General features: G+C 51.8%; 1 protein-coding gene across 2 annotated transcripts; it reads right to left on the bottom strand.

Moving 5' to 3' along the window:
* Positions 1-297: 297 nt before the first annotated feature.
* Positions 298-22,984, bottom strand: LOC308427729 (myosin-7). 2 transcript variants are annotated; one of them, XM_080925920.1, is made up of 40 exons: positions 22,948-22,983; positions 21,757-21,809; positions 21,157-21,365; positions 20,737-20,880; positions 20,335-20,491; positions 20,227-20,254; positions 19,600-19,708; positions 19,424-19,516; positions 19,258-19,321; positions 18,825-18,923; positions 18,499-18,602; positions 17,841-17,979; positions 17,631-17,749; positions 17,367-17,516; positions 16,944-17,114; positions 15,594-15,903; positions 15,244-15,311; positions 14,853-14,940; positions 14,073-14,190; positions 13,814-13,937; positions 13,432-13,568; positions 12,945-13,200; positions 12,024-12,266; positions 11,723-11,899; positions 10,633-10,778; positions 9,038-9,128; positions 7,950-8,339; positions 7,637-7,763; positions 7,390-7,508; positions 5,322-5,518; positions 4,675-4,858; positions 4,384-4,549; positions 4,105-4,229; positions 3,284-3,592; positions 2,849-3,052; positions 2,618-2,743; positions 2,250-2,525; positions 1,202-1,297; positions 960-1,094; positions 298-424 (listed from the first exon to the last, which is right to left on the bottom strand). In XM_080925920.1, exons 3-40 carry the CDS (start codon positions 21,355-21,357, stop codon positions 407-409), a joined length of 5,808 nt encoding a protein of 1,935 aa, XP_080782046.1. In that variant the 5' UTR covers positions 21,358-21,365; positions 21,757-21,809; positions 22,948-22,983; the 3' UTR covers positions 298-406. The 2 variants fall into 2 exon arrangements, with proteins under 2 accessions (XP_080782046.1, XP_080782045.1); XM_080925919.1 differs by having other exon boundaries at positions 17,367-17,749; positions 22,948-22,984.
* Between the last annotated feature and the right edge of the window lie 1,007 nt (positions 22,985-23,991).

Below are 23,991 nucleotides of genomic sequence, written 5' to 3'. Positions count from 1 at the left end.
CTACACTCCAGGCCTCCTGTGGCCCAGATCTGCATACTGTCAGTGCAGAACCCTGATTGGAACCGGCATGTAGGTGGGTGGGGGATGGGCTCAGCACTCCTGATGAGTGGGAGGCACCCCTTCTTGCTACACTTAGCAGGAGGAGGATCTGTGAGCCAGTGCTGAACCAGGAAGGCTCAGTACCTCACAGAGTCTTGGGGAGCAGCCTTCGCCATTTCCCCTCCTTCTTCCGAGCCCCACCTCCTCACCCTAGACCCCCAGAGACCCAGGTCAGTGAAGAAGAGTCTAGAGACAGGATTTTGGCTTTAAAGAAAATTGTTTTATTCTGCTTCCGCCTAAGGTGCTGTTTCAAAGGCTCCAGGTCTGGGGGCTTCCCAGGCACACTTAGGGTTGGGCAGCACATGGTCTACTCCTCATTCAGGCCCTTTTGAAATAAAACAAAGTCCAAATTAGCTCCAGGGAAGCCAGCATTGTCGGGACAGTTCATGGAACCAGAAGTTGAGACAAGGGCGTCTGGTAGGTGGAGACCCTTGTGTGACTTGCCGAATCCCTTCTGTGGGCAGGGATATGTTTCCAGGGCTCAGTGTGGAAGGAGAAAGTTCTGGATGTAAGGGTTATTGAGTAGGCTGGATGGAAGCTACCTCTGTGAGACCAGGGTAGCACTTGGGATGTTCTCTCCATGGTTGAGTTTCAGGGATAGGAGGCAGAAGGAAGTGGGAATGGACACAGTGGACTAGGATCTAACAGGTGTGCATAAATTGGGGCTGTACATCTGATGCCTCTTGATCTGGGGTTCCCAGAATCACTGCAAATGAGGTCACAGAGGACCTTAGATGTCACTGGGAACTCACTCAGCCTTAGCTTTCGGGGCTTTGTGGTTCAGCTAGGAACTGTCTGAGGGGACAGTGGAGTTATGCCCCTGTGGGAGGTGACAAGTGAGGTCCAGGGGAGGAACCCACCTTGGCACCAATGTCCCGGCTCTTGGCCCGCAGCTTGTTGACCTGGGACTCGGCGATGTCCGCCCTCTCCTCTGCCTCATCCAGCTCGTGTTGCACCTTGCGGAACTTGGACAGGTTGGTGTTGGCCTGCTCCTCCTATGAGCAATATTGGGAATGTGTAAGGAGGGTCTCTTAGCCTTCAGTCTAGGAGGGCTGGCACCGTATGTCCCTCCTCCTGACTCCAACCCAGTACGGTCACTCACCGCCTCCTCAGCCTGGCGCTTGTACGCCTTCACCTTGAGCTGCAGCTTGTCCACCAGGTCCTGCAGCCGTAGTAGGTTCTTCCTGTCTTCCTCTGTCTGTGAGTCAGAGGAGGGAAGGAGGTGAGAGTGCATGGACCTAGAGGGCAGCACCCCACCACGGCTTCTCTTGTCTTCTTCATTCCAAATCCTACATGCTGAGTCAATGCTTGCTCTCTGGCCCTCACAGAACATCTGGATTTGCTTCTAAGTTCTTACTCAAGGGGCATCTTTTGTGAGACGTGGCCTCTATGTAGCCAAGACGTGACCCTCCTGCCTCAGCTTCCTGGATATTGGGGTCATAGGCATGCACCAGTAAGCTCACTTAGAATGTGAGTGTTTTAAATAACTCTGTGAAGAGAGAACCCAATAAGCTAACGGGATGCCTGAAAGTGCGGTGACTTACGTCATCCTAGGGAGCAGGGACCCTGAAGGCCCTGGAACGCCACGGAGCATAAACCCACTGGCTCTGGGCCCAGCATGTACAGGGATTGACTCTGGGGCTGTAAGCATGATGGAATTTACTAGGCTGCCATGGGATGACACGAACTTGATCTTAGGCTGAGGACAAAGTGTCCTTAGCAGGTGTAGCATGCTAGACAGAAAGACAAATAAACTCTGAGGGAGAGCTATGGGAAGCTGGGGTTATGCTGCCCTGGGTACCTGAAACACTTTGAGACTTATCTGAACGGCTTCGGTGTCTTTGGTAGCAGGCCTGGCTATAAATTATCTGCTATAGAAGGGTATTGCTGCTTGAAACGGTGCCTGTCTAGAGCCCATCTCTGAAGGATGGGCTGAGGGTGAATGTCAAGGTGGAGCACACAGCTATGAAGCTCAATCAATGGCCTTCTGGGCCTGGGGACAAGAGTTGGCTATGATAGGACAGGGCGGAAGGACATGGGGGGGGTGGTGCATGCCAGCTCTGGCTAGGGAAAGGTAGCAAAGTTGGTTGCTTGTCACTGTGGCTCTGGCTCTTGTCACCGTAAGACCTGTGATTGTAGTAGTGCCCAACCTGGTAGGTGAGCTCCTTGATGCGCCTCTCGCTCTTCCTCATGCCCTTCACCGACTCCGCATTGCGCTTCTGCTCAGCCTCCAGCTCGTTCTCCAGCTCCCGGACCCGGGCCTCCAGCTTCTGCAGCTGCTTCTTGCCGCCCTTGAGGGCGATCTGCTCTGCCTCGTCCAGCCGGTGCTGCAGGTCCTTGATGGTCTGCTCCATGTTCTTCTTCATGCGCTCCAGGTGTGCGCTGGTGTCCTGCTCCTTCTTCAGCTCCTCTGCCATCATGGCGGCCTGTGCACGGGAGAGGGGGGGCCTGTGGTCTGCTCACTGCCCATGCTAGGGAGATGCTGGTCTGGAGTGGGTGGGCAGGGTGGGGGACTCACATCTGTGATGGCCTTCTTGGCTTTCTCTTCTGCGTTCCTACACTCCTGCACTGCCTCCTCCACCTCTGTCTGGAGCTGGGTCAGGTCCGTCTCCATCTTCTTCTTCTGGTTGATGAGGCTGGTGTTCTGGGAAGAGAGTGGCAGAACAGGAAAACCACTGGGCGTCTCTGAGGGGCTCCTTCCCCTGTCTGTCATCTGCGGAGCTCAGGGATGCACAGGGTCCCCCCTCACCTGCGAGTGCAGCAGCTGCACCCGCTCACTGGTCTCAATCAGCTCCTGCTCTGCCAGCTTCCGAGACCGCTCTGTCTGCTCCACCGCGGCCCGCAGCTCCTCCAGCTCCGCCTGCAGCAGGTTGTTGCGCCGCTCCACGATGGCGATGTTCTCCTTCAGGTCGTCGTTGGCATGGACTGCGTCGTCCAGCTGGAGCTGGGTGTCCTGGGGATCAGAGAAATGAGTGTGAGCTAGAGAACTGGCTGCGGTGCCTTCACGAAGCTGTCACGCAGAATTTGGTGTGAGTGCTGGGCCGTTGTGGTTGCTCGGGGTTGTCCTGTCAGATTTCACTACAGTGATGGCGTGAGCAGGGAGAGCCAGTGTCCCTACCACCTAATTAGCCTTGATAGAAGCCATGGGTGAGGTGACCTCCTGTTTCCAGACGCCTCTGAGTACCTTCAGCAAGCTCTGGAGGCTCTTCACTTGCTTCTGGGCCTCAGCAGCCATGCGGTTGGCGTGGCTGAGCTGGATCTCCATCTCGTTGAGGTCGCCCTCCATCTTCTTCTTCACCCGCAGGGCCTCATTGCGGCTCCGGGTCTCGGCGTCCAGGGAGGTCTGCAGGGAGTCCACCACCCGCAGGTGGTTGCGCTTGGCCTGCTCCATCTCCTCATCCTTCTCTGCCAGCTTCCTTTCGATCTCTGCCTTGATCTGGTTGAACTCCAGCTGGGCTCGGAGGATCTTGCCCTCCTCGTGTTCCAGCGAGGCCTGGAAAGGGTGTGAGGGGAAAGAGTTTTGCAGGCAGATAGCCAGAGACCAGGACGGAAGCAAGGGTCTGTCTAAAAACTGTGGGGCAGAGAGCATTTCGAGAATGGCTCCATAAGAGGTCCCGAGGGAGGAAATAGGAGAGTGTGTACAAGAGAAATGAAAGCAAGCTGAAGAGGAGGGGACGCAGACTCCCAGGGGCTCGGAGGAAAGCGGCTTTGAAGACAAAGAGGAAAATGAAATGTGTTGCCAAGGAAACAGAGGCAATGAAACACAGAGTGTAGCAAACAGGCAGGCAGGGTGCAGAGGGGAATGAACTGAAATAGGAGCTCCTCTAAGGTACGGTAAATAAAATGTTTGCATGAAGGAACCTGAGTAACCTTGAACTATCTGACATTGACGGATGTTCGCTGGGTGCCTGCTATGCCCAGCACCATCCTAGACCCTGGCAATGGACAGGGACCAAGGTCTAGATCCTAGTCACTAACTAACCCCGCTCTCTCCTGCATGCCCACCTCAGCCTCTTCCAGGGCCGACTGCAGCTCCAGCTTCTCGGCTTCCAGTTGTTTTCGGGTCTTCTCCAGCTCATGGATGCTCTTCCCAGTTGAGCCCAGCTGTTCAGTCAAGTCTGAGATCTCCTCTGCGTGGGCACATAGTGACTCAGTCAGAAATTTCTGTGGTCTCAATAAGGTAGGGCCATGCTCCTTTGCCTAGACTTCCATTGGGGCCCTCAGACATGGGGACACGGCCCTTCCCCTTCCCTCCAGCCCTTCCCTGCCCCTGAGCTCGCCCACCCTGGAGGTTCTTGTTCTCCCGCTTGAAGGTCTCCAGGTGCTCTAGAGACTCCTCATAGGCGTTCTTGAGCTTGAAGAGCTCTGTGCTCAGGGAGCGCGCCTCCTTCTGGGAAGACTCCAGCTCTGACTGTGACTCCTCATACTTCTGTTTCCACTCAGCCAGGATCTGTAGGGATGAGCACTGTGTCCAGAGCTACCCCAGGCCCCTGTCCTGTCTCAGCCCTCCTCCCCTGCCTCCAAGGAGCATGCTCTGGCCACCACCAGCAGGCACAGTGTCCATGGTGGGCCTACCTTATCGAAGTTCCTCTGTTTCTTGTCCAGGGCTGCGGCGGCGGCATTGGAGCGCTCCACGTCCACCATCAGGTCCTCGATCTCGTTCTGCAGCCTGTGCTTGGTCTTCTCCAGGGAGGAGCACTTGGCGTTCACGGCCTCGACTGCCTCCTCTGCCTCCTGAAGCCTCTGAGCCAGCTTCTTCCTGCAGCAGGGGGAATAGGGAGGGTGGCCAGGAAGAGAGGGATGGGGAGGATGGAGGAGGTAGGTTTGGACAAGAGGAAAACATGTGACTTTCAAAAGACTAACCCTGACTACCTAGAAGCATTCAGAAAAGCCTGAGGTCAGGCTTCGGAGGCTGGGAACTTGGCAGGCAAATCTTAGTAGCTGAGCATGAAGACTTAGAGAGCTCGTGAGGACCGTGAGCCTGATCCTCCTCGGCTGCACCAGCCCCATTCCCTACAGCACCGCACCCCAGGTGGGAGCACTCGGCCCTCAGACAAACCTTTTGTTCGTCTTATATTCGGATGAGAAACATAACGCGAGCAAAAAGCTTCCCTGAGAGGAGCAGGAGGTGGGGGTGCCTAAGAGTCCTCTACATGTGGACTATTGAGTATCAGACTGGGCTGCAAAGAAGCCTCAGCCAGGGCCGGCTACCCAGGACTCACTTGGCTTCCTCCAGCTCCTCCGTCCTCTGTATGGCGTCGGTCTCATACTTGGTCCTCCATTGGGCCACCTCTGAGTTGGCCTTGGACAGGACACGCTGTAGCTCAGCCTTGGCCTCTGTCTCCTCCTCGTACTGTTCCCGCAGCAGGTCACAGTCGTGCCGGGCTGACTGCAGTGCATGGGCCAGGGCGTTCTTGGCCTGGGAAGAGGTGGGCATCAAGGAAGTGGATTATTTTTTCTCTCTGCCATCCCTTTACCGCAGTCTCAACATGTTCCCTTGACCACATCTACCTCCAGTGAACCTGGAGTGGCTTGCTGAGCAAGGATGACCCTAAATGGTAAATCTGTGCTGCACTGTTCACAAAGTTCTTGTGCCCACTGCCCGATGCTCCTTGCAGCAGATCTGATCCCCCAGTACATTTACAGGTGCAAACAGAGACATCAAGAAGTTTCCCTTAAGATCACCACACTAGAAGAGGTAGGTTAGTCCTAAGCTTTGAGGTTTCATGAGGAAGAGTTGGGGTGTTTCTACATGTGTAGGGAGGCCTGAAGTCAACCATGGGTATCATTTCACAGACCCTGTCTATCATATTTTTTTGAGGCAAAGCCTGTTACTGAGACGTAGGAATCACCAACATGGTTGGGCTGGCTGCCTGTCAGTCCAAGAGATCTTCCTGTACAGTGATAATTTTAGAATTTTGGTTTCTTAAAAAAAAAAAAAGAAAGAAAGAAAGAAGAGTGTGTGTTTGTTTTAATCCCAGGTGTGGAGTATGGGGCTGCTTCAGGCTGTCCACAGCAGCTGATTATGATTTGGCTCATGCTCTAGCAGGGCTGTGATTTTGCCAGCTGCAAAAGGTTCCTGCAATTGTGTGATATTTGGAATTCTAGGGACGTTTTGGAGGGTATAGAAATGCTAGGGCCCAGAGAGATGGGGTTGGATGTTGGGGGTTGTTGGTCACTGTTGCTGTTGCTCATGGTTTGTTAAGTAGTCTTGTGCAAAGAAGAAAGTAGAAGAAGAAGAGGAGGAAGAGAAGGAGGAGGAGGAAGAAGAGGAAGAAGAGGAGGAAGAGGAAGAAAAGAAAGAAGAGGAAGAAGAAAAGAAAGAAGAGAAGGAGGAAGAGAAAATGATTAGATATCTTGATGATGAAAATCAAACTTGCCCCAAGCAACTCAACACACCTAATCAGCAGGAAGTAGTCTAACAATAATGTCACCCCCTTTCTGACTCCTGACATTTTTCAGGGGTCTCTTTCCTTTCTCCTCTATCATTTTTTTCTCTCTTATCTAGTGTTGAGTGTGGAAGAAAAGGGGTGGAGAAGGGTAGGGGGAGAAGGAATTCACAAAGTAATAAAGAGCAGCTACAGTGCCTGTCTCTGCCTTCTCAGCACTGGGAACCGAACTCAGGCCCAGACATTTTCATGTTCCCGCAGCAAGCACTTTACTGACTGAGCTATCTCCCCAGCCATAGCCCTATGAGTTTTAAGAACTCTTTACCACGAACTCAGCACCGTGCTAGGGATAGGCTCCGGCTTTCTTTCTCCAGGCTTCGGGTTGCTCTCATAATCCTGTGACCATTTTGTGTAGCCCCTGCACCTCATATCTGCACCCAAGAAGGCCAGAACCCATCTCCTCAGACCAGTGGCTCTCAACTTTCCTAATGCTGTGACCTTTAATACAGTTCCTCACGTTGTGCTGACCCTCAACCGTAAAATTATTTTTATTACTACTTCATAAGTGTAGTTTACTACTGTTCTAGATCTTAATGTAAATGTCTAATATGCATGATATCTAATATACAACCCCCAAAAGGTTGCAGCCCAGAGGTTGAGAATTGCTGCTTTGGATAATTTTCTGCCCGCCTTACCCACCCACCCCCACCCCTGCATGGCAGTAGGAGGACAAAGGTACTCTCTCAGCCTGGGAAACAGATACTTGATAAAGGCTGGGTTAATACTTCATTTTTACAGTTTGTAGAGAATGTTGGACCAGACAAGCCTCATTCTCAGAGAAGAAAGAAATCCAGATTCAGACCAATTGGTGCATTCTATGCTTGGGCCCCCCAGACCTCACCTTGACCTCCTCTTCCAGCTGCCTCTTGAGGTCCTCCAGCTGCTGGGTGTACGTGAGCTTGCCTCGGGTCAGCTGAGAGATCAGAGCCTCCTTCTCATCCAGTTGCCGGGACAACTCCCCTGGGAAAGCACCAAGGTACCCTCAACCCTGCCCCTAATCCTTAGGCTCCCTTCTCTGGAGAGTCTGTGGGCATGTGAGGGGCGTGTCCACCCAAGGCCAGGACTGCTCAGGAGGTTGGGGCTCTCACCGTTCTCTGTCTGCAGCTTGGCTCGCTGACTGGTGAGGTCATTGACAGAACGCTGTGTCTCCTCAGCCTTGCTCCGGTGCTCATTCATCTGGTCTTCCAAGGTCCGGCACATCTTCTCCAGGTTAGCCTGAGGAGGAAAAAGTTACAGGGGAGGTGCAGGAAAAAACTAAAATGGAGTAAGGATTGCAATTAAAGAGAAAACCATGGAGGGTAAGGGGACAACCAGACGAGCCGTCAAGGTCAAGGAAGAACGAGGAACAGCACCGGAAGCAGATGGAGAGGATTAGAGGAGGGGGCTGCTGGGAGCGCCCACCTTGGCCTTGATGATCTGCTCCATGTTGGAGGTGACGTCATCCAGCTCCAGCTTGAACTCACTCTTCTCTTTCTCCAGCTTCTGCTTCACCCGCTGCAGGTTGTCTATCTGCTCGCCCAGCTCGGCCACGCTGTCGGCGTGCTTCTTGCGCAGGGCCGCGGCTGTGGCCTCGTGCTGCAGCGTGGCCTCCTCCAGGTCCCGCCGCATCTTCTGGAACTCGGCCTCGCGCTTCTTGTTCATCTCGATCTGCACAGATGTGGCTCCGCCGGCTTCCTCCAGCCTCTCGCTGATCTCCTCCAGCTCCCTGGACAGGTCAGAGCGCAGCTTCTCCACCTTGGCCCTGGCTGTGCGCTCGGCCTCCAGCTCCTCCTCCAGCTCCTCGATGCGTGCCTAGTCAGGGACACAGAGGTTCGGACCTGCCTCCTGCACCCCTCCTGGGGCTCCAAAAGACCCCTAGCCCATGAGAACATTAAGTAAGTCTGATGAATTACTGGAGAGGGGGACATAGAAGGATTTGGGAGAAAGTGTCTTGCACAGCCCAGTACGTTTTCCTTTAGGCTCAGGCATTGAACATTCTCTACATTAGAAGGAAGCAGATCTTTTAGAGAAGGACAAAAAAGAGAAAAACAATGTGTCTCGTGGGTTTTTACAAGCAGTTTAGTGGGGGAAATGTAGCAAAAGTGTAACTGAGAAAATCACACCTGTTTGACCAAACAGCTGAAGACCTAATTCAATGCCTGCTACAGAGGAAAGAACCATAAAGACTGAAGGGGACTTTAAAGTCACCAGGGGACAGGGTGGGCATGGAGATTCTGCAGTGGCGGTCCCCGATCTCTTGACTACACAGACTGAGACAAGAAACCAGGAGACCTGCCATCTAGACCTTTCTCCTCTCCCGGGATCTCTTCCTGGGTCTTCCTTGGAATCATATAAGCCCCAACCAGGTGCTCCCTATAGGAAGCGTTGTTCATTTCATCTCCTTTTGCAGGCACACAGTTCTGTGATGCAGGAGTACCATACCCTGAGGGCTCCAGGGAAGCTGAGAGCCAGCCAGGGAAGCCACATTCAACTGGAGCCCCTGGCATTACCTGAAGCTCTTTGAGCTTCTTCTGCAGCTGGCTACCCAGGGCTTGCTCATCCTCAATCCTGGCATTGAGTGCGTTTAACTCAAAGTCCTTCCTGTAGGGAGGAAAGGGGTTGGGTAGCAGGCCAGGTAGGCACTTGGAGTATCCACCAGAGATTGGAAACTATAAAACCAATAGAGGACATGCAAAAAAAAATACTTCCAAGACTGACTTAGGATGCCTAAAGGGTAACACCTGCTGTCGGGTTCAAGTCCAGTAAATGTAGTGAAAAGCCCTGTAGCAGGGTGGCGCTCTGTGGAACTCTCCCCTCTTTTTTTGTAAAAAGATTTGGTGGGGGAGGTATTTATTTATTTAATGTATGAGTGTACACTGTCACTGTCTTCAGACACATCAGAAAAGGGCATCAGATTCCATTACAGATGGTTTTGAGTCACATTGTGGTTGCTGGGAATTGAACTCAGGACCTCTGGAAGAACAGTCAGGACTCTTAACCACTGAGCCATCTCTCCAGCCCAGGCTTTCCCCTCTTATCCCAAGTTTTCTCCTCTGTGAAGTAATGAAACCATTGCAAAGGTCCTTTTTCTTTCTCTCTGGTGCTGTGGTCTTTAACTTGTCACTGTTAGCTTAGGCAACTCAGTCACCCCCTCCCCTTTTTAAAGGTGTGTATTCACAGTACATAGTGCTGGGTTTCATAAAGATGGTTTCTCACACCTGGATCATGTACCTTGACCATGCCCACTTCCCACTCCACTCCTTAATCTTTCTGGGCCCTAGCTAGCTCTTTGTTAACATAGGGTGACAGCCACCATCTTTGTAAGTACTCTGAGCAGGCTGCTGTAGAGAGCAGGAGAGAGCGCTGCTCCTCCAGGAGAAGCAAGATTGGTTCTCAGTGCTCACCCTGCAGCTCCCAACTCTGCCTCATAGGCCAGCCAGGGGGTCTCTGCGCTCTTCTGACTTCTGTGAGCAATGCGCTCACATGCATGTGCGTAAAACACACACACACACACACACACATGCAGTTAAAAATAAAATATAAAAAAAGAGGTTGAAAACCCATTAGGACCATATGTACTTCATTCATTCATTCATTCATTCATTCATTTAGCAAATTTTGTGCCTCGGAAAGCGTAAAGACTCCTGTGCAAATACAAGTTGAAGTACTGTAAGATCCTCAAGTAACAAAACATGATTTTGCAGCTCACTTTTCACCAAGTCTGTGTGCTCACCTTTGGGAAGGATTGGCAATAAAGACTGGGACTACACTCTACCTAGGAAAAAGAAGTGACTCGACCCCTTCATCGCTTGAACAGCAGAGCAATTCCTTTGAAATTATGTGCAGCCTTCCTTCCTGTCTGACCAAGTGCTCACAAAAGGAAGCAAGCCTTTATTTTTCACCTGTCCCAAGGGGCTAGCGGGACAAGGTGCTTGAGACATCCAAGTGAGACTCCTTGCTAGGGAGGACCTTGGGACCTTGGGTTAAGGAGCCTTTGCTCTTAGTTTGAGCATCCGTTGTCTCTTAGGATGGCCCTTGCTTGGGTCAGCATGTTCTGTGGTGAGCTGGGCTGGGTAAAGGGCCCTGGCAGCATGGAACACCGTACTTTTTGAGTCGCTCATCCAACTGCTGCTTGTCATTCTCCAGGTCCATGATGCTCTCCTGGGTCAGCTTTAGGTCACCCTCCAGCTTCCGCTTTGCTCGCTCCAGGTCCATGCGCACCTTCTTCTCCTGCTCCAGGGATCCCTCCAGCTGCCATGGAGAAGAGCCAGTCATGGGCCACAAGGTAGGACCTCCTCACCTGAGTCTTGTTCATCTATATTTTATAAATCCCTAGAGAATCCAGGACTTTGGATACTTCCCTAGAGAGGACCAACATTTCCAGGGAACCATGAGAATGTCTAGACTGAAAGGTTATAGATTATTTTGTGAATGAATGAATGTGGGATGAGAATCCAGAGCCATAATCATTCATTCAGCATTCTGTAAGTACCTACGGGTTCCAGGCTCTGTGCAGGGTGCTGGAGACACAAAACTGAGTAAACTCAAGTGCCCATCTGAGGGGAGCTCTGAGTCCTGCGACTGAGACAGATACTGCGTTACTAGAGCAGAGTAAAAGGGAGTCCATGGGCAGAGGCACGGTTGAGGGAACAATGGTAGTTTGAGACAAGACTCTGCAAAGATCCTCCCCCGAAGAGTCTAACAATGTACTGAAGAGACATACAGTGTTCTTATGTGATAATCCTCTAAACTCTGTAGTTAAAGACAAAGCTACGTGCGTTTAAATTTTTCACTTTAATAAAATGCCAGCTCAGGCCAGGCATTGTGGCACATGCCTTAAACCTCGGCACTCAAGAGGCAGAGGTAGGAGTCTGAGGTCAGCATCATCTATGGAATGAGTTCCAGGACAGTCAGGGCTACACAGAAAAAAACTGTCTGAAAAATGCAAAAACAAAACAAAACAAAATAGCTACCCCCGTTCTTGGTCATAACAGTGAGATTAGATACATTTTTTTACATCGATAACCCTCCTGCTTTCTAGTCCCAGTTTTACTCTGGGAGGACATCAATAGACCAAAGACTTTACAGTACCACAACCCCCACACCCAAGCACACCCATTCACACACACCTCTCAACACAGAAAGACACACTTAGTACTTAGAAGTACTAAGCCCATAATACCCCATCTGCTTACATCATCCACCTGCTGCTCCAGCTTGACCTTGGCCTTGGTCAGTGTGTTGACCTTGTCTTCCTCAGCTTGAAGGTCATCCAGAGCCTGCTGGTGAGCCTCTTGCAGAGCTTTCTTCTCCTTGGTCAGCTTGACAATGATCTCATCTAAACCAGCCATCTCTTCTGTCAGGTTTTTCACCTACAAAACAGAAATCCCACTTTCCCTTTGAGACAAAGGACACCATCCTGGGGACACCTAGAGGAATCTCCATGCTACCGTAAGGAACATGCTGTGCTTTGAAACCTGGGGGAGCTGGCCTCACCTTGTTCTCTGTTGCATGCTTTTCCTTCTCCACCTTGGCCAGCGTCAGCTCCAGGTCATCAATGTCCCTCTTGAGCTCCGAGCATTCGTCTTCCAGCTTGCGCTTCTTGGCAGTGAGCTCAGCGTTCATCTCCTCCTCATCCTCCAGCCTCTCGGTCATCTCCTTCACCTTGGCCTCCAGCTGGATCTTGTTCTTGATCAGCTGGTCGCAGCGTTCCTCGGCATCTGCCAAGTTGTCTTGTTCCTGGGGGCAAGGACCAGAAAGGGAGGCTGGTCAGAGAGGACAGACCCTTGTCTTCATAGGTGGAGGGGAGAGATACAGTAGCCAGATAGGGGAGGGACTCCGGCTTGTTCTCAGCTGAGAAGAGCCTCAGGAGGCCAAGGAGGCAGGTTTAGGATGGTCTAACTTGGGGGCACTAGGGAAAGGTGCAGAGGAGGAAACTCAGTCTTCACATGGCCTTCTCCTCACTTTTAAGAACTGCATTTGCTGATGTTATACTCTGTGAATTTTAACCTACGAGATAGGCAGGTAGCTCCCATCTAAAATGAAGAAATTTGTGTGTATGTGTGTGTGTATGTGTGTGTGTACAAGTATATTTTTTTAGACAGAATTTCTTATGGCCCAGGCTGACTTTGCATTCACTCTATAACCAATGGTAATCTTGAACTCCTGATTCTCCTGCCTCCACCTCCCAAGTGCTGGGGTAACAGGGGTGTGCCACCAGATATGCCTAAGCCTGTGTGTTTAAAGGAAGATTCTATTTTTTTTTATCTTTTCTCCTTCTGAGGAGTCTTTGAAGGTGTGCTACCAGAATCCTCAGCCTGGGAGGGACAAGATTGTATGCACCTACACAGAGAGGTGTGTGATTGTGGGGATCTTGACCAAAGCACAGGGGACAAAACAATGTCTATGTGGCCTCACCGCCTGCACTTGGAGCTGCAGGTCATTCTTCTCCTGCAGCAGGGACACCATCTTCTCCTCCAGCTCCTTGCGGCGAGCCTCAGACTTCTCTAGTGCTTCTTTGACTCGCCCAAACTCCTCCTTCATGGTGGCCATCTCCTTCTCCGTCTCTGCGCTCTTCAGCAGCGGTTTGATCTTGAAGTAGAGCTTCATCCACGGCCAATTCTTGACCCCCATGAAGGCGCGGATGTTCCACTGGATAACCAGCAGCGAGTCTCTGCAGGCGCAGTGAGAACAGTGGTGTGGCGCTTCCCCTGTCCCGTCCCATCTGAGGCACTTATTCCTAGATAAATCCACCTTCCCTCCATTTATCTCGCCCTCTCTTCAAAAGCTAAGGACCAGCTTGTGTTCCTAGGATTCCCTCCTAATGATTTCCTCCTACTGGGCTCACTGAAGTCTTTCTCTTGAACCTCAGGAGGGTTGGGGATCTCCTATAGAGACCTCTCACCTGCGCTCCAGTATCTTCTTGAACTCCATTCTGGAAAGCACACCTCGGGCCTGGGCCTGGATTCTGGTGATGATGCGGCTCAGCCTCTCATCCCGCATCTCCTCCAGCAGCCCCAGCAGCCCCGCCTTGAAGAACACCTGAGGGCAAGTGGGTAGAATCAACGTGGGCACAGCATCAATGGAGGGTGACCAAGGTACAGGAGCGGGGGGGGGGGAGGGGATGTTCAATAAGCTCCCAGGGACCCGTCACCCGTGCGTTCTAGTCTGACCCAGGGGATGGGAAAGGAGAGGGTGGAGCCTGTGCGAGTCTGCCTCCCAGTCTCAGCAGTACCACTCAGCATGGCTACCTGCTTTACAGCCATTATGTAGAGCTCTAGACCCACCTTCGTGTGACCAAACTTGTACTGGTTGTGGTCAATGTCCAGGGAGCCCAGCAGCTTCTCAGCCCCCTTCCTGCTGTCAATGAATTGCCCCTCAGGGATGGCTGCTGGGTTCAGGATTCGATACCTTGGGAAGGAAGTTCTCAGAGTCATTTGCCTTCTGCATGGGTCTGTCCTGCCTACAGTATTTCAGGGCCACCGTAGACCCCAACTCCCACAAAGGCAGCCCACCTCTGACTGTGAGTCCTCGGGTACCCCTTACCTCTGCCGGAAGTCCCCATAAAGAATGCGGTTGGGGAAGCCCTTCCTGCAGATGCGGATACCTTCCAGCACACCGTTGCATCGCAGCTGGTGCATGACCAGAGGGTTGTCCATCACCCCTGGGGCAGCAGGAGGGAGAGAAATGATTGGGGAGGGTGTTGGACTAACACAAGTCCTCCAGGTTCTCAAAATATTCTCTCATCTATTATTTTATATAATTTACACTTATTATTATCATGGGTGGTTTCAGGACAGATGTATTTTTTAAGACTTATTTATTATATATAAGTACACAGTAGCTGTCTTCAGACACAGCTGAAGAGGGCATCAGATCCCATTACAGATGGTTGTGAGCCACCATGTGGTTTCTGGGATTTGAACTCGAGACCTCTGAAAGAACAGTCAGTGCTCCTAACCACTGAGCCATCATCTCTCCAGCCCCAGACGTGTCTCTTATTCTATGTGAATGGGTTAAGAGATTGGATGCGGGGCAGGTCACTGAGCTAACTAAAATCTAAGCCTGGCTCTGAACCTGGGTTCAGATACTTTGTTTCCAGTGTTTAAAAACAGATAGATATTCCTTGGCTGTCTCATTAAGGGCTGGAAGTCACTCATGAGGTGGTAACCATAGAAGTGCCTTACTCTGAGGTACATTTCTAACATAGGGTAATGCTGGAAGAAGAATGTGACTTGGAAACCACCATGCCTTGGAGATTACTCAAGGTCCCATCTCTGAGACAGTGGGTGTTCAGAGTAGGATAGAGCAAGTTCGTGGGCTCACCTGGAGACTTTGTCTCATTGGGGATGATACAGCGTACAAAGTGAGGGTGGGTGGAGCGCAGGTTTGTCATCAGCTTGTTCAGGTTTTCCTGTGGCAGAAAAAGAGGGCGGGATAAAGAGCAAGGAAGGAGAAGTAGGAAGCGAAGAGGAGGGAAGAAAGGAGAGAAGGCGGGAAGCGAGGAGAGGAAACGATGCCGGAGAAGACACGGGTGATGGGAGAGGTTGATGGAGATGAGAAGTGAAAAGGGGTGAGAAGAGGAGATGAAGAAAGACAGCAACACGGAAAGGACCCAGAAGAACTGGTGATGGGAGGAGCTGGCGAACAGGACCCAAGGCTGAGGCAGGAGAATGAATGGGGAGACATGGGAGGCTGGAGCTGGGCACACACTCACCCTGTGCAAAGCAGACACAGTCTGAAAGGACGAGCCTTTCTTTGCCTTGCCTTTGCCCTTGTCCGCAGCTGTGAGAAAGGAAGTCGAGGGAAGGGTAATTAGTGGGCACGTAAAGAGGCAAGGAGGGAAAGGGGCGGAAACCTATTGCTCCTCCTCACATTTTGTCTTTCTTGGCCACCAGACAAGGGTTTTCAATATGGCAGCTTCAGCGTCTCCACCCAGCTCTATCTCACTGAGTCTATTCTGTACACCTCGGGGCGTACCGTGAAAGCGGAGTGGTGAGATTTGCAATCGATGTGCCTCAGAACTATGGCGTACACCTTAGAGTGCGAATGCCCAGGGGTACTTACGTGCATCAGCTCCAGCGTAGTTGGCAAACAGATTGCTGAGCAGCTTGAGGGAGGACTTCTGGTACAAACCCACCACCGTCTCGTTGAGGGGGTCCTTGTTCTTCTGTAGCCAGCCCAGGATATTGTAGTCCACAGTGCCCGCGTAGTGGACCAGAGAGAAGTGGGCTTCCTGCTTCCCCTTGACATTGCGAGGCTTCTGGAAGTTGCTGGACTTGCCCAGATGGTTGTCATACAGCTTGGCCTTGAAGGTCATGTCTGTGGCCTTGGGGAACATGCACTCCTCCTCTAGGATGGACATGATGCCCATGGGCTAAGAGTGTAGGGAGAGAATCATTGAGTAAGCTTCACTTAGTAAAGATATTTTTCTGTATGTCTGTATTTACTCAGACATGCCTGTAGGATATGGAGAGACCAGGCTTGGCACCAGGATAGCAGCTGTCTGTCTACCACTGACACCTGTCCATCTGTCTACCACTGACACCTATCCAGCTGTCTACCACTGACACCTGTCCATCTGTCTACCACTGACACCTGTCCATCTGTCTACCACTGACACCTGTCCATCTGTCTACCACTGACACCTGTCTGTCTACCACTGAAACCTGTCACACCTGTCTACCACTGACACCTGTCCATCTGTCTACCACTGACACCTGTCCATCTGTCTACCACTGACACCTGTCACACCTGTCTACCACTGATACCTGTCCAGCTGTCTACCACTGACACCTGTCTATCTGTCTATCACTGACATCTGTCCAGCTGTCTACCTGACACCTGTCACAGCTTTCTACCTGACACCTGTCCAGATGTCTACCACTGACACCTGTCCAGGTTTCCACAAGTGGGAACTTTTGTTGATGTCAGAGAGACTCTTTTTTTCTTCCGAATCTGAGTTTGTGGCTGCTTCTGATATCTCTGTCATACTCCACCACCCAGATCCCTGTGATGCTGAGTTTAAACATAGATACCCTACCTAGGTAGTGATGGCACACGCACTTAGGAGGCAGGGGCAGGTGGATCCCTGAGTTCAAGGCCATCCAGAACTAGACAGCCAGTTCCAGGACAGTCAGGGCTACACAGAGGAACCTTGTCTTGAAAAACCAAAATCCCAAAATAAAACAAAAAACACCAAAAAAAACCAAAACACTCTTATAACCCCCCCATACCACCATCACATTTTCAGATCCTTGGATGTGTGTAGCCTGCCATGGATATTCTGAACAACACAGGACTCTGATACTTAGACTGAACTCCTCCGAAGGCAGATGAGCCATCACTTTATCTGAAATTCCGAAGGCTTTGTGTAAGGTGTAGGGGGAAGGCTCAGATGGTGGAGACAGGGCTCACCTTCTCAATGAGGTCGATGCAGGCCTGCAGGTCCATCCCAAAGTCAATGAACGTCCACTCGATGCCTTCCTTCTTGTACTCCTCCTGCTCCAGCACGAACATGTGGTGGTTGAAGAACTGTTGCAGCTTCTCATTGGTGAAGTTGATACACAGCTGCTCAAAGCTGTTGAACTGCAGGGGTGAGGAAGCCAGTCAGGCAGGCAGATTCTGTGCCACACACCTGCCCGAGCCCAGCAGAGGCATGGCTGGTCCCCTCTCAGGTCATGGCAGGAAAGGTAGGGCTTCTCCTGAGGGCAGGGGTAGTGATTGGCTCTATCCAGTCCCCCCATGCCTGGCCCATGGCTGTCCATCTACAGGTGACTGGAGTTCTGAGTGGGTAGGTAAGAAACAAATAGTGCCCCAAGCCAGGGCTCCCAGACTCACGTCGAAGATCTCAAAGCCGGCGATGTCCAGGACACCTATGAAGTACTGGCGTGGCTGCTTGGTCTCCAGGGTCGCATTGATGCGTGTCACCATCCAGTTGAACATCTTCTCATACACTGACTTGGCCAGTGCCCCGATGGCGTATGACACCTGCAGGGAAGAAATCCAGATGAGATGGGCTCTCGGGGAGGATGAACCTGAAGGTTCACATTCTACCATGCTGTGATCTCTCCGCCATCCCTTTATCTTCCAAAGACAACCCACCTGCTGGACATTCTGTCCCTTGGTGACATACTCGTTGCCCACTTTGACTCTAGGGTGGCACAGCCCCTTAAGCAGGTCAGCTGAGTTCAGCCCCATGAGGTAGGCGGATTTGTCAGCCTCTGGAAGGAAAGGCAGGTAGCGAAGTTAGTAGAGCTGTTCTTGCAGACGCGGCCCATGTGGTCCTCAGTGACTCCATGGCTTCCCTCTCACCTTCAGTGCCGTCTGGCTCCGCCTGCTCCTCCCGCTGCTTCTGTTTGAACTTCATGTTTCCAAAGTGCATGATGGCGCCTGTCAGCTTGTAGATGGAGTTCTTCTCTTCTGGAGTGAAGCCCAGCACATCGAAGGCGCTCTGTAAGCAGCCCCCATATCAGCGAATCCCAGAAAAGAAAGTGTGGCCAGTTAAATGAGACCCTCATGCTCTGGAGAGAGAATCTGAATGTGTCTTCCTACTCCCTGTAAAGCATGAGAGTCCTACAAGCAGAGAGGGACTCGGGAACAAAGACAGACAGTAGACGATCCGGGCCCAGCCTTACCACCATCCATTGTCAGGTGTCCTTTCCCTGCCTAGGTTTTCCTCCTCATGTGTATCCCAACAGCTCACTTCAGCCCCCAGGAGCTACAGGGCTCTCGTTCCTGTCTCCCTGCCCATGGTTCCCTACACACTGTGGTTTGACAACAGCAAATACTGTGTATTCTCCTGCTTCGTGGCACGTGTCTTAGCACATCCTGTTCACATGGTGCGTTCTAGCTCTCCAGGAGGGTGTGCCGCTTTAAAACTCAGATAGGCAGTGTCTTGGCTCTGTTCCTAAGCTGGCAGCATGTGCCACCACTAAGTGTCCGCCCCGTGACTGAGTGCTCACATACTTACATCGGTGGCCATGAGCTCTTCAGAGTCATCAATTGAGGCCACAGTTGTCTCTCCTTGGGAGATGAATGCATAATCGTAGGGGTTGTTGGTGATCAGCAGCATGTCTAGGAGTAGAGGAAATGTGGTTCAGATGTGCACAACCCCTGGCTATCCTGGGGGCTGCTGGCTATAGCAAATGGGCCAAGGGAGAGGCTTAGATAGGACTCGACTTGACCCCCAAGATTGAATCCAGAAGTATCACAGGGCCCATGGCATACCGCCAGAACCCAGCCTTAAGCAGAGAGGACCAGGTTGCCATGGAAACAGCTGGTCTCAGTCTGACTCACCTAGAAGCTCAGGCTTTTTATTAGACAGGATTTGGTAGAAAATGTGATAATCTCTTTCTGCTTTCAGCTGGAAAATAACCCTGGATTTTTCCAGAAGGTCTGTGAACAGGCAAATAGAAGGAGAGGAATGAGAGGTTAGAATGGAGATACAAGAAGGGAAAGGGATGGGGATCATGGCAAGTAAAGGACAAAGGGAGAGACCAGTGTATGGATGCAGAGGTAACACATGAAGGTGGAGTCAGAGACGCAGAAGGAAAGATAGCATCGTAGGGAGAAACCCCAAGGAATCATGCACTGATAGCAGAGGAAAGGCAGAGAAAGCCTCAGGCTGATGTAGAGACGTTAAGAAGTGTGTTCACAAGAGATTGAGATGATGCTGTAAAATCAGGATGGGCTCAGCCTAAACAAGCCCTGGCAAATTCGTGGAACTTACAGGTCTCTATGTCTGCAGATGCCAACTTCCCTGTTGCCCCAAAATGGATTCGAATGAATTTCCCCTGAAGACATGGATGGAAGAGGGTAGCAATGAGCCTGGGAAAGGTTCACATTTGAGGCCATCCTTCGGCCAACCCAAGTTCCAAGTTCAAAGTATCACTCACAAAGCGGGAGGAGTTGTCATTCCGGACTGTCTTGGCATTGCCAAAGGCCTCCAGAGCAGGATTGGCTTGGATGATTTGATCTTCCAGGGTGCCCTGAAAGAGGTCAAGAAGGATGGGAGGTGAAAGCTGTCTTCTCTCTTTCTGTAGTACAGGCCCTTAGGTGACAGCAGGCCTACCTTGCCTGGGGTCTGGTCCTTCTTGCTTCGGTCCCCAATGGCAGCAATAACAGCAAAATACTGGATGACCCTCTTAGTGTTGACAGTCTTACCAGCTCCGGATTCTCCACTGTTGTGACAAGCAAAGGCTTAATAGGCAGTAAAACGCTGGTTAAGACCCACGAGTGAGGAGAGAGAACCTGTTCTAGTGGAGAGGAGGTGCTCTGATCAGGAAGGTGCTAGAGACCGGCACATGGGACCAGGTTAGCAAGCAGAAAAATTGATGCCACAGAGGACAGGGGGTCAATCGGAGGAGAGGGCTGTTTGGGAAGGGTAGGTGGGGAGGAGAGAAAAGGTTTCAGAAGGGAAAGGTAAGGGAAATGAAGAAGGGAGATACCTGGATCATTCCAAATGAGCTTATGCATGAATGAGGAGTTAGACATGGGTAAGGAAGCAAGAGAAAGACGGAAAGGGAGAAAGGCACAGAGAAAGGAGTTGGAGCAAAGATTGGAGAAGAAAGAGACGGGCATGTGGGTAGAGAGAAAGAGGAGCACAGGTGCATGCAAAGGAGTCTGGGTTCCGCACCACACCCCCACCCCACCCCTGCCCAGGGAGGTCTGGGATTAGGGATTCTGGAGCTATGCTCACGTGATCAGGATGGACTGGTTCTCCCGATCTGGAAGAGAGAAGAGGAGAGGCAATGGGTCCAGAAGGGAAATCAGGTCGAGGGGACCCGGGTCAGGGCACCGGGCTTACCTGTCAGCATGTACTGATAGGCGTTGTCAGAGATGGAGAAGATGTGAGGTGGAGCCTCGCTCCTCTTCTTGCCCCGGTAGGCAGCCACCACTTCCGCATTGTACACTGGCAGCCACTTATAGGGGTTGACGGTGACGCAGAAGAGGCCTGAGTAGGTCTGGGGGTAAGGAAGAGGAAGTGAGGGGTGGTTGTCAGAATTAGAGACAGACCCCAGGAGACGAAGGAAGCAAAGGGCAAAGCTCAGAATCCTTCCAGTGGTATAACTGAGCCAAAAGAGCAGGGGCTGACGTAGCGTGCCGTGCTTCCTGAACACAGACCAGGCAGTAGGCAGTGGCTTGGCTTCAGGAGACTGCAGTTGCTCAGGAAGCTCTAGGTTCTGGGATGGACCGGAGCTGTACTCACGTAGATCATCCAAGAGGCGTAGCGCTCCTTGAGATTGTACAGCACAGCCGGCTCGTGCAGGAAGGTCAGCATGGCCATGTCCTCGATCTTGTCGAACTTGGGAGGGTTCTGCTGCATCACCTGGTCCTCCTTCACGGTCACCGTCTGTAACAGCCCATGCATGCTCTCCTATCAGCCTGTGTCTGTCCTGCTCTCTTAGCATGAAGGCAGTAAGGCAAGGTACAGAGTAGGGGGGATGGTGTATGGCTGAGAGGGGACTGCATGTTGGGAGTAAGGAGACTTTTGGGAAAGTTTGAACCCTCATCCTACCCAAAGGACAGGAAGCTTGGGGGTCCTCAGGTATGCACGCGTGTTCCCTCTTTGGGCACCCCAGGTGTGGGGCTCTCTTGAGTGCCCTCTCACACCAGTCTTGACACCTACCTTGCCATTCTCTGTCTCTGCGGTGACTTTGCCACCCTCTCGAGACACAATCTTGGCCTTGACAAACTCTTCTTTGTCATCAGGCACAAAAACATCTTTCTTGAGGTCAAAGGGCCTGGTCTGGGCCTCCAACCGCTCCTTCTCAGACTTTCTCAGGAAGGGGGCTGCAGCCCCAAATGCAGCCATCTCCGCATCCGCCATGGCCGAACCTGGTGAGGAGCAGCTGTTACCTATACGCCCTTCCTCCCAACCTTGGGCTCTCCCCTCAGCACCATGCTCAGCACTCGGGAACTTGCCTTTCTTCAAGCTAACCCCTAGTCCAAAGAGTAGCCTGATAGCTGAGCCAGGCAAAGGGGACAGCTTTACTTTTGTTCAACCGGGGCACTCTTTGGGTGTATCCTGGCCTTCTCGCACGGACAGAACTCTGCATCAATGTCTGACTGTTAACAGACCCCAACCCTCACTGGCCATGAGTACGGAGCTTCAGAAAACCAGGCCATTGTCTAAACAGGTAGAAAGGGGCATTCCTGGCTTTGGGCTTTGGGCTAGTACCTCCAGTTTTCCCAGATCCCCCAACGTTTAGATGTCAGCTTTTCTCACCTTGGATTCTCAAATGTGTCTAGTGATAAAAAGGTAGGCCCAGGCCTGTAGAACTGGAGGAAGGGAAGAGACTGTGTCAGGGTAGGCTGTGGCCCAAGCTGGCTAGTGCACCTCCCTCCTCTCTGGCTCTGTTCTTCGGCACAAGGAAGAGTGATCAGCAGTGCTCCTCAGCCTTTCTGGTCACTGCCATCCTTCCTTAAGAGCTCTAGTTCCTTTCTCTCAAAAACTAACAGCTTTCAGTGGCTTTAAGCCACAGGCCTCCTCCTTTAGGGGCTGTTCTACCCTTACCTGTACCCATCTTCCTTTCTTTGAGCCACATACAAAACATTTGTCCAGACACTTTTACTGTTTTACTCAGCGGTTGCCCCTTGGACACATGAAGAAGTCAAGGCTGAAGGCCATACTTTTCTCAGAGCATAAGACAAGAGGCAGAGTCCAGACTTCAGACTCAAGCTTCATGATCCTAACGGCCCTCTAACTACCCTAGCGCACCCCAGTGTCCCCTGCACACGCTCTGATGAACATGCATGCCTGCAGCTTGTGCACACACTTGACATGAACATAAACTTCCTTCCATCCTCAGCTGCATGCTCCCCACAGTGTTTGTGTGCAACAGCCCTGCACATAGGCAGGCTCCCATGACTGTTCATTCTTCAGCAGAGCCCCCTCTCCACACACACACCCCTGCATGTCTGTGAGTAGCTGCTTCAGAGACTACATGCAGGGTCATATCATACGTAGTAATAATTCCTCCGTGTACGGTCAGACGCTTCCACACACATTCACAGAACTGGCTTTCTTCAGAATTATTCATCCCCATCCTGTCCCTCTTCCCCCCAAAATGCTTATATCCAGGCATGATGTATCTTATGTGATAAAATATAAACTGATCCTTACGCTTAAGACATGTGGGCTTGTACTTGTGCACGCATGCACACACATGCTCTCACACACACACTGCTATTGCATTCTGGGCCACATACACATATAGATATATCCCCTCCACCCCTTGGAACGCTTGGGCTCCCACATTCCTATGGCACAAGCATGCACAGTTAGATCTGCACAGGAGTATTCAATAATAACCTGGCACTACATGAAGTCCTGCCAGAAGCCTGCTCTTCTAGAGGAATCACTTCCTGAACCTGGAGCCCCTTTTCCCTGAGGAAGATCTCCAGCTCCCATTCCTACCTGAGGGCAGCAAGTAAAGAAACAGCAGGAGAATGCTCAGAGCCAGACCTGGTCTCAGGGGCCATATATATGGGGCAGCAGGGCGCCCCATCCCCCACCTGCACCCAGTCCCTAGCCAGATTTAGAAAGGGCTGTTGTCACTAAAAGCATTTCCCCCGACTCTCCCCCCCTTCCCTTGTCCAAACAGTACTCCCCCCTCCCCCCCAGCTAGGAAACAATTGGAAGTGGTCGTCATTGTTGTGGTATGGTGTGTTCAGGGTCTGAGTTCCAGGGGGTGGGGTGGCTCAGAGTGAAGCAAAAATATCTCTTACATTCCACAGCTCGCTAGAGAGTAAGCTGACCGCGACCACCATGACCTCAGGCAGGCAGGGCCCTGGCTGGCCTGCAAGAGGGCCCTGCTGACCCTGGCATGGCTACCCCTTAGAAGCCTTGCCCCCAGTACTAGCCTGGTCCTATTTCCAGTTTCCTCCCCACTCTCCTGGCTTTAGTCCTGCATCTGACTGAGATGAGAAAGGGGTTGGGTCACAGTAGCACAGAGGGGCAGGGCAGAGTTGGGGGCATGGCCCTGGTATGGTGGTTGGGTTGGAGCAAATAGGAGGTAGGTTCCTGTTGGGACCAGAGAGTTTAGACACAGGAACTCTGGCTCAAGCGCTGCTTTCCTTGGGCCAGCAGGCAATGTGGCTCTGGGATCATTGAGCTTCAGAGCCAAGCAGATCTTTAGTGATCCATCTGAGTGCTTTGCTTTATGAAGATGGAGGTGTCTCCTCTAACATTACACAGCTTCAGGGGAGCAAAAGTCAAAGCAGGGAACCTCAGCAGATAGGAAGTTGATCCCAGTCAGGGGAGGAGGGCTAGGGATTCCAAGGAAGCCATGCCAAAGCTGTTTGTGAAGGAGGACCAGTTGCCTAACAGTCCTACTGCGGAGCCCTTTCCTAGTGCTGCCCTGCAGACTTGAGAGGCACAAGGTCCGAACCTCCCAACACTATAAACAACATGGCTACGGTTGCCTGGAGCACCTGCCTCTGTCTAGACATGGATGCGATC

The sequence above is a fragment of the Micromys minutus genome, assembly GCF_963924665.1.
Source record: "Micromys minutus genome assembly, chromosome: 12".
NCBI classification, from domain to species: Eukaryota; Metazoa; Chordata; class Mammalia; order Rodentia; family Muridae; genus Micromys; species Micromys minutus.
Note: the sequence above shows the minus strand (reverse complement) of the source record. Positions and strands in the feature narration are given on the sequence as shown.

What these genes read in the sequence shown, in the direction of transcription:
- LOC308427729 (XM_080925919.1), bottom strand. Translation starts at nt 21,357, where the DNA reads ATGGCGGATGCGGAGATGGCTGCATTTGGGGCTGCAGCCCCCTTCCTG. An exon ending in AGCAGATCATCAAGGCCAAG is followed by an intron (nt 7,764 to 7,949) that starts GTGGGCGCTCCC and finishes TTTCCTCCTCAG; the next exon opens with GCTAACCTGGAGAAGATGTG. An exon ending in CAAGCTGCAGACAGAGAACG is followed by an intron (nt 7,509 to 7,636) that starts GTGAGAGCCCCA and finishes GTGCTTTCCCAG; the next exon opens with GGGAGTTGTCCCGGCAACTG.